This window comes from Channa argus, chromosome 22, assembly GCF_033026475.1.
Source record: "Channa argus isolate prfri chromosome 22, Channa argus male v1.0, whole genome shotgun sequence".
Classification (NCBI taxonomy): Eukaryota; Metazoa; Chordata; class Actinopteri; order Anabantiformes; family Channidae; genus Channa; species Channa argus.
Window position 1 is genome coordinate 6,391,434 of NC_090218.1, and position 9,488 is coordinate 6,400,921.

The window sequence follows — 9,488 nt, forward strand, 5'->3', positions numbered from 1 at the left end:
TTAACTAACTAAACTGTCTATTTGTTTCCAACAGCTTTCCACTGCTTTTATTTCATTGAATCCCATTTACAGTTGCTAGAATGAATGTTCTTTCAGTATCTTATAAGCTGTAGCAGCAGATGTGCAGATCTAGAAATACAATCATTGCCCGAAGTCAAAAAAAATCTTTCAGATCTTCTCCACCACCATCTCCTTCTCCTCAGCGTGTATAGGACCTCCGCCATGTGAAATTCCCTTCCTCTGTTTGGACACTACTCTGCTCAGATACCTGTGGTCTTGGTCTCTTCATCACGCTGGTTCTCCTCCTTCGAGGAGGGGCCGTGTTGCTGGTCCTGTTCTTGTGTTCAGTTTGACTGTACTCTCCCAGTGCAGCGTTATAGTGTGCCACACCCCTCTCCTGCCCTTTCAGGAAATCAGCCACTGCTCTAAAGTACTCCAGAACTACAGTATGACTCCAATTACTTTCCTCCACCTCCTCGTTTCCTGAACTCCTTTCTTTCTTCTCATTTTGGCCTTCCAGGGTGAATCCACAGTGCCCTCCTTTGTCTGTCAACAACAGAAGGAAATAAGGATTGCTCTGGAAAAGGGCAAGTGGCAAAGTGGAGGCGGGTGGGAGGAGAGGGTCGTCACGGCTGCAGATGCAGAGCACTGGGACCGCCACCTCATCTGCATCTCTCAGTGGTTCATTTCTGTCCCAGTAGCTGTCCCAGTTCTTGGCTGAGTAAGCCCTCTCACCCAGTGTCCAGGCCACTGAGGGTGCAAGGCCCCGCAGGGAATGAGATCCTGATCGCAGTGCAGAGTTGAGGGGGCTCACTGGAGGCCTGGAAGTTCTCTGCTGAAGCTGGGCTGAAGAGCAGAAGAGAGTTTCCTCAAAGTCTTTGAGTGAGGAGCAGGTGAGGGCCTGATCCACATCTAGGACTGCTTTGAAGGAACTTGAGTATCTTACATCAGAGCCATGTACAAAACCAAATGTAGATTACCTGATTGTGTCCATGTACATTTATAATACTGCCACAACTACAAGAACTAAATTTACAATTTTGCTTCAATTTCTCTTACCTGCTGAGCAGCAGTTTCCGCTGAAACAGCGCCCCCAAGCGATAAATAGGAGGCATGGCTGTTTCAAACCACAGTTGGCCCAGAAGTACTGGTGAGATGGCCGCAGCCGCTGTCAGGCATGTACTTGATCCACTTTCCCCTAAGTAGGAAAGAAGAATCCCAGAGCCCGAACCCTCGCTCACTGCAACCAGCATAGAGGACGGGTGGCGGCTGTGAATATACTGCACTGCCTGAAAGTGCAAGACGTCAAAGACCCGGTCACCCACAGGTAAATAAGAACAAATCAATCAAATTGCCGTGAAATTATTACCGACTCCTGTGTTGTGCAATTTAAGAATCCTAAATCCTTGTTTTATCATCATACAGTGCTGCCCCATCAGCCTCAGTTGTACTAATGTTTAGTGAAAATTGGCATCGTCACATTCTAGTGAATTTGCGAAACATGCCCATCTCAGAACCAAGTGCAGTATCAGAGCTAGTAACATGGCTGATAACATTATTAGAGCCAAGAAATTATGTTTGCATAAAACTACATTTTGTGCAGGCTGTGATTGATTTCAAATGGTCCTGGTGATGATGATGATAATATACATGTTTAGATGTTTAGCCTCTTCAGTTTAAAATGATTGAAAGATAGAGAAGCATCAAATCATTACAATTACAATCATATAATATTATGAATCTTTGCAGAATAAATGAAGTTTAATTTCCTCGAAAAAAATTACATTATAAGGAAAATATTGGTCCATGCCTGCCATCTGTTCAAAAATAAATAATGCTCTACCTGCTCGAGGTCAACTGGGTCTCCAAACTCAGTTAGCCGGGCTGTAGTTAGCGGACACCCTGCTGTACCCCGAGGGTGAAACACCACAGCGTAAAAGCCCTGATGCAGGGCCTGACAGCACAGCATCTTAAGGTGGGGGGTCATCCCTCCCCAGGACTGAGGGATCAGCAGGAGGATGGGAGGTGACGAGGATAAGCACCCCGGCTTTCCTTCTGACTGTTGCTCCTTCCTTCCCTCCCACCTCTTCCACTTGCTCGCCCCACCCAGTCTTGTGCCCACAGCCCAGTCCAGAGCCACAATTCCCCCATCTCTCAGTAACAGATTTTCTCTAGTGAACTGTAATGTGTGTCTGACTTGTCCACACAGCAAGCTGGACAGAGTCTGGAGGTGGGGGTCTCCCCTGGGCCAGACGGCCAGTCTTGGCCTGGCCAGAGAGCCACATTGCTGGAGCAGATATTTGGCCAGAGCAGTGGGTTTGCAGATGAGCCTGGGTTCATCTGAGGTCCGATCTGACCCAGTCAAAATATTTGTTTCTTGTGATCCGGCCTGCTCGATCCCTGTTGTTGCATTCCTGTACAGTGGCAGTTTGAGGTTCAGGCAAATAATGACCCAAAGTTTCCAGCCTGCAGCCTTGACAGCAAACCTCGTCCAGCGCTGGACTGAGGGGCAGCGGAAAATCAGACACAACAGGCAAAGTAACAAGAATGGGAGCAAACCTAAGAAAGCATCCCATACAAACGATGCCATTGGTGGTTAGAAGAGATTGTAGTTTAACATACAATCCAATACTTTCTGTGATAGGTTTCGCTTGTTTTCCTCAGTGACCGCTGACGCCCCTATTTTTACAAAGTTGTTGTAATAATAATAATAAATAATAGTGACCTCTTTTCCCCACTTTCTTAATAAAAGCAGAGAAAAGTCTTCAACACAAAGAAAAGAAAAAGAGTAATGACTGTTTTCTGTAAAATGGTTGTCAACTTTAACTCCTGCTCCTCCTACTCTTGCCCTGTCTCCTCTCTACGTAAATCATTTACTGCAAGTACAAGCTCAGATAGAAACTGTGCAAACACAGGCCACAGAAATCCGTCCCGATAATCTTAATGTGACTATAGTTGTTGACCTTGTTCCATGTAGGTCATTTCTTCCTACATCGTTTCTTTTGCGATATATTAAATTAGTTCAAGTTAAAATCAAAATGTTTAGATTTTTTTAAATAAATAAATCCTCACATCTGAGACGCTTTTTTAAATGGGGTAACATTTAAAAAACCTAACTACAGATGAGTACTGTACAATTAAATTGCTTTATCAACATTGTTCACATTGCAAAGTGAACGATGTGTAATGTGATATCAGAAGACAGCACCCTCTATCCCTTTCATTCACCATCCCTGTCATCTTTCCTCTGTCAACAAAGGCTTCAAATATTCAAAGAACTGAAGAAGAAGTAACTGATTTAATCATGGAAAGAGTGGCGGTGGTAACTCGAAGGCCGCTGGACTCACTAGCATTCCTGTGCTGTTAGTATTTCTATGTTGGCCTCTAGCATGACAAGGCTAAGGTCTAATATACACTAGCTACGGTAGTGCAAAAACTGATGTGAAAAATTAATTTGGCCGTTTCCGAGTAAAAGCTCGACTGTTTATGTTGGGACTGAATGCTTGGATTACTCTGCTTTGAAAGTGTGTAATTCTTTTTTTAAATATGTCAAGCTTAAATATTGCTCTCCTTGTTGATGATCAGTGCCAATGAGGAAACCTCTAGCCAGCTAGTCTAACTAAACAACTGATACTGTTTTCTGTTGTCTTTCATTTTTTTTTAGATCGAACAGTGTCTTAGTACCAGGAACCGCACTGTTAATCTTTCCCATCCAGTTTAACCCGGAAACGGGAGGCAGCGGCAATGGTACAGTGAACATCACAGCACCTCTAAACACCACCTCTGGTGTTGATGTCACCCTGACCATTCAGGCTGCAACTCCGGGAGATGCAGACACAAACTACGTTGTCATGCGTTTGACTGTCCTTAAAATGGTAACTCTTCAGCTGAGGAAGAAAACCACATTTCTGTAAAAATCAAAGCAGTCAATTCTAGCTTACTGAAGCTTTTCATTGTTGACTTTATTTTTTAAATTGAATTGAATTCTCTTCTGTCTGTGTAGGTGACTGATTTCACTCAGCCGGTTTGTCAGCTGCTCAGTCTGCAGTCCAACTGCTCAGACAACTGCAGCTTGTCAATGTGGGAGCTTTCTGTTCAGGTGACTGATGGGGCTGGAGGGACAGGCATCGACCGTGTTCGTCTCACACAAGGCAACGGCACCTTGAACGCCAGCCAGGCTGAAGGCCATGACAACGTAATGCTGGTCTCCTACAACGCATCTTGCTGTTCCCCTGATGCGGAGCTGGTGGTTGTTGATCGGGTGGGTAATGTAGGCTCCTGTTTCTACACTGTGCAGAAAGCGGCCGTTAACATCAATCAAACTGCACCAGTCACCACAACCACAAATACACTACAGCCACAGCCTGTTGTGTCTGCTGGTACCAAAGATGTTCAGTCTTTTCTTCTTCGTTTTAGCATCTTGATTGTAGGCCTCAGTTTGCCATCTAAAGTAGGGATCAACTGAACATTTACATGTTTATGTGGAATTTAATCATCAATTTATAACAAATAACAAATCATTAAAACGATTGCCCTTTATTGTAACTGTCTATTGTAAACGGGAACTTTCTCTGACTACATCTTTAACTATGTAGATACATAGAATGATAGATAGTACTGTGCAAAGGTTTTAGGGAGGTGTGAAAAATAATTTTGAAGTAACAATGCTATCAAAAATAAACGTATTAATAGTTGTTTTTACTTTTATCAGTTAACTAAATAGAGAGTAAATTGTTCTAGGTGCACTTGCACAGAGTCGGAAAATCTGTAGGATCAGAGACAGGTGTATGATAACCAATTATACAAAGGAGGTGATGATGATCATCAAATATTTATGTAGGTTAAAACACGGTCAATAAGTGAAACAGAAACAGCTGTGTAGGAGGCTTAAAACTGGGTGAGCAACAGCCAAACTCTGCTATTAATGTGAGGTTGTAGAAGAGAGTTTCATGTCATGGCAAGACTGAGCACAGCAACAAGACATCCGCAAGGTCTTTTGCAGGCAAAGATTTCAAAGCAGATTGGGGTTTTCAAGATGTGTTGTTCAAGCTCTTATGAAGGAGCACAAATAAATCGGCAATGTTGAGGACCGTCGACACAGTCATCGGCCAAAGAAACTCAATCCAGCAGATTGAAGACACATTGTGCTCAACTCCCTTTGACAAAAGATGATGTCCAGCAGCCATCAGCAACTGTCAGAAACCAGTGGGACCCAGCTATACCCATCTACTGTCCAGAGAAGTAGGGTTAGAAGTGGTCTTGCTGCGAAAAAGCCATACCTCTGCTGCTCAATTGTGCAGAAAATACAGGCAGATATTGTATGTATCCATCGTGGAGAAGAGAAGGTGCCTGATTGGCCCCAAATTTATTCTGCAGCAGGACAACGACCCCAAACATACAGCCAATGTCATTAAGAACCATTTTCTGTGGTTAGTTTTCCAAGATGTTTGGAACAACCTACATGCTGAGTTTCTTCAAAAACCGTGTGCATGTCGATCTCGAAGAATGGATGCTTTCCAGACAAAATGGATTTAAATTAGATTTATCTTCTGTTCATTTATTCTTTATTTTGTTAATGTTTAAAAGTACTCTATATACATCTGTCTATCTATATACATTCCTCAACAGAACTAACCAACTTTCAATACTGAAAATTAATTAATGCAAATGGTCTAAAGCTATATGATTAATATGTCTGTGTATAATTACATCTACATGCATTATTTACAAGCTTAAAGGATAATGTCAGTCTTTTTCTAAATTTAACCTGTTTTTAACTATGGCCATACAGACAGTGTTTTTTCACTACTCACTATATATATATAGAGAGAGAGATCTCTCTCTCTCGATCTCTATCAACAAATAAAAATCTCAACTAGAAGCCTGAGTTGGCATATTCATCTTTTGTTCAAAGCTACTGAAACCACATCAGCCAGAAACACTGCTCCTTTGTTCTGGGTGACATATTTCTTCACCCCATCAACTGTGACCCTAGTGTTTTTCTTTTGTAATGTTGCACCAGGCGCTTCAAATAATTACACCAGGAGTGTACAGTGTATGCAAGAGCTCTATCCTTAGAAAACAAAATTGTTATTAGTTACAAAACGGTTAACCTCATTTTTGTATAAGTTAACTTTGGTTATGTGTAGATTGAGAAGCTAAGAAAGCGCAGTGTAAACAAAAGGGCACTTGCCCGGACCACTCCTGTTAAGTTCAGACCACTGTAAAAACTGATGGTAATTAAAGGCAAGTCACTATTGATGAAATGAAGAAATATGTCACACTGATGACGTGATTTTAATGGTATATAAACAACAATGGAGGCCTATGGTGCTGACAAATATGTGGTGAGTAGAGAGATTGCACTGTGTATTTCAGTGTCTGATCATATGGAAAACATTTTTTTGGAAAATTAGCAAAATCCTTCTTTATTATTGCTATGTGTATATAAATTATAATAAAATTAAGAGTCATTCAATCGTGTTGTCTGCTGATATTAAAGACACTGTTAATTAAAAGCATTTATTTGATTATTGCACACAATAAAAACGTGTGCATCCGAGACTTGCTTCTTACACAGGCAATTGAAAACAAACAAAATGACACAAATAAAAAAAATAAATAAATAACTACTACTTGCAAATGTGCAAATAGTTTGAGCATGTTTAGCATTTGTCGTGATTTACGAAATTTACGAGAGAGACTGAGAGAGAGAGACTGAGAGAGACTGCTGCAGTCACATACTTTCACTGCACAAACAGGTTTCTCACCCAACTATCATCACAACAAGTGACAGTGAAAGATGCCCTTGCTGGTTTACAGTAATAAAGTAAATATGCATGTTATCTACCTACAGTGTTAGAAATGCTTGCATGTGTTTTTGTTATAGTCAGCCTTTTATCAATAAGAATATTTCATCATAATGTGAAGATGTTGTCCAACACAGAGATACTCATACTTTATTAATACACTAATACACTAAACAATATTCTAATGTGCACAAACCAGGGCAACAGAAATGACTTTACTGATAACCCAGATTGTACCATTTAAAACTCTTTTTAATGTTAGAATGTATCAGAACCTGTCTATATAATATAATCATAGTATAGTCATAATCATAAGTAACCTACTGTAAATACAAAATGAGGCACTTTAACAAATAAAACTCAACTTGAAGTGGAGCTGCATCTACTACAGGACTAACGATGTACTTAAAGTTAAAAGGTTTCCTCTGCAACAACAAAAACCAAGGGAAAACCATTGAAGACCAAAGCAAGTACAGGGAGAACATGCAAAATCCACACAGGACGGACATAGTGCACTCGCCCCACCACTGGGCTGCCCTCAATGAAATGATGTGTTCTGGTGAATGTGGTTCAATATAATTACATCGCTTAGCTGCAAATACATCGCAGGCAAGTGAGCTTTCTGGGAATTTGACTGTTGACATTGGCAGTGGCTCCATCAAAGACACTGTTTTTACAGATCATTGGAGTAGTGCTGTGCACTGCCGTGCCAACTTTTGCTGCTTCACATCTCCTGTTCCATGGGGACATTTCTCTTTAGTCCAGCATCCAGAATCCGATTCTCTTAGTGTAACACGTGACTGGATCAAAACAGTTATGGGACATTTGAAGAGATTCAAATTGACCAAAGAACACGATCAACCATTAATTAGTAAAACGCATAAATCACAATACAGTTTATCTTTTGAACTTAACATTTATAAAGGAACATTAATTATACAAAATATTAATACTTTGAATTCAATTAATTACTGTCAATTCTATAAGATTTGACCTAACTAACTTTTCCACAACATAATACCGTCTCAACTCCACTCACCGTTTTAGTTTTCCATTTGGCAAAAGTTGTGGATAGTACCTGCAGCGTGGTACCTTTTGGTATTACCTCAGTTGAAGTTAGAAGTGAAGAGAGTAACTACCAAAATGTGAATACTGCGCACTGCGAATACTTACCAACTGGTCAGACAGAAGAGTCACTACACTGTGTCCACAGTTGTTTCATTGTCTAAAACTAAATACAGTCAGTATTTACAGAACTTGTCTAACTAGAAGTTTTAGCTTAAGTGTCCTTGGCATGAGAAACAGCCACATACCGAGAGTCAAGAACAATATATTTGCAGTTGTTTGTGTGCGACATAACAACAGCTTTTAACAACAGAATGACAACCAGGTGGTACTACGTTTTCATCAGAAAACGAAGCACATCGTGCCAAAAGCCTGTACAATTAGGCAGAGCTGAGCTGGTGGCAAAGCAGGGTATATAGCTTTGATTCAAATCTAAAATCTACCCCAACAGAGGGGACAGGTGTCAGGAGGGGACACGTGCAGGGTTTACTTTGATTTGTGGTGTTTTACTTTCAGTAGGAAGAATGTAGCATGGGAACCAGGAGTTCCTGTATTAGTCACTCCCACTCAAAAGCTCAGAGGTAATCTGAGTACCCAGCAGCAGAAAACCTCACTGTAAGGGAAAAATATGCAAACAAATCAAGTGGATTTATTTATAAATGATGCAAATACATTAATCTGATTAATTGGCATATTTAAAGTTTGGCTGTTATACATACAGTATCTGTGATTATAGTGTTGGAGTTGTAAAAAAAATTATTCAGTACAAAATTGAAATCCATACCAGAGCTACAATTGAATTTAAATACTTCATACATGCATAATTACTTCATGAAATGCATGTGCCACATGCTCCTCCATGTCAACCACCACAACATTTCAAAAAAGACATCTCGTAAATACAAGAACGTAAAGACAATACAAAGCATTGTTTTGTGCAGCCTCCAGAGAATTTATTTTCTGACTGGGTGTAGTGTTTGAAAGCTTGTCCGTGAAACGGGTTGGACTTCACAGGTTTATACTTTCACTTTACCTCTTTTTAATGATTAGTGAGTGGAGCTGGTTATCCAGTCTTCTGATCTGCTGCAGCTGTTTGATGCAGACGTTTCCCTCACTGCTCTTTCTCTATGCGTATTATCCATGAACAATGCGAGTTCCATGGTGACTTTCTTTTGCTAAAATGATTTTATTTTAGCTCACAAATTTAGAAAACATTAGTTTTTGTGCTTTCAATTACGCATAGGATAAAGACACTTTGCCTTTTCTGGCTATGTGACTGCATGCTTTTAAGACTTGTGCTATGTTGAAATCGACGCTTGTCTCATGGTCCAAGCTAGTTAAATCTCTTTGCAGAAAAGTGGTGGTCTTTCAGACATGAAGCCAACATATTCAGGTGCCGTCTGATTTTTTGGAAAGTGGTGCATGTCTGAAAGGGGGCCTGGTGGCTCAGTGGTAGAGCATTGGGTTGGGATGAAGGTGTTGCCACGTTCCGCTGTGTCGACTCCTAAAATACCGAACCAGATCAGAAATATTAGACAGAACTGCATTGTCTTTGATTTGTATCATTGTGTGTCTTTGTTTTGTTTTACTTTCGATGGAAAGAATGTGAAGGTG

General features: G+C 40.6%; 1 protein-coding gene across 1 annotated transcript; it reads right to left on the reverse strand.

Moving 5' to 3' along the window:
* Positions 1-20: 20 nt before the first annotated feature.
* LOC137107980 (protein ABHD15) lies at positions 21-2,964 on the reverse strand. Its single transcript, XM_067492195.1, has 3 exons — positions 1,844-2,964; positions 1,060-1,289; positions 21-941 (listed from the first exon to the last, which is right to left on the reverse strand). Exons 1-3 carry the CDS (start codon positions 2,588-2,590, stop codon positions 200-202), a joined length of 1,719 nt encoding a protein of 572 aa, XP_067348296.1. The 5' UTR covers positions 2,591-2,964; the 3' UTR covers positions 21-199.
* Positions 2,965-9,488: the final 6,524 nt, after the last annotated feature.

Excerpts from the sequence above, each read along its gene's own strand:
- LOC137107980 (XM_067492195.1), bottom strand. The coding sequence starts at position 2,590 with ATGGCATCGTTTGTATGGGATGCTTTCTTAGGTTTGCTCCCATTCTTG. Across the intron at positions 1,290-1,843 it reads ACCCAGTTGACCTCGAGCAG|GCAGTGCAGTATATTCACAG; the intron begins GTAGAGCATTAT and ends TTGCACTTTCAG. Across the intron at positions 942-1,059 it reads CGGAAACTGCTGCTCAGCAG|ATACTCAAGTTCCTTCAAAG; the intron begins GTAAGAGAAATT and ends CTCTGATGTAAG.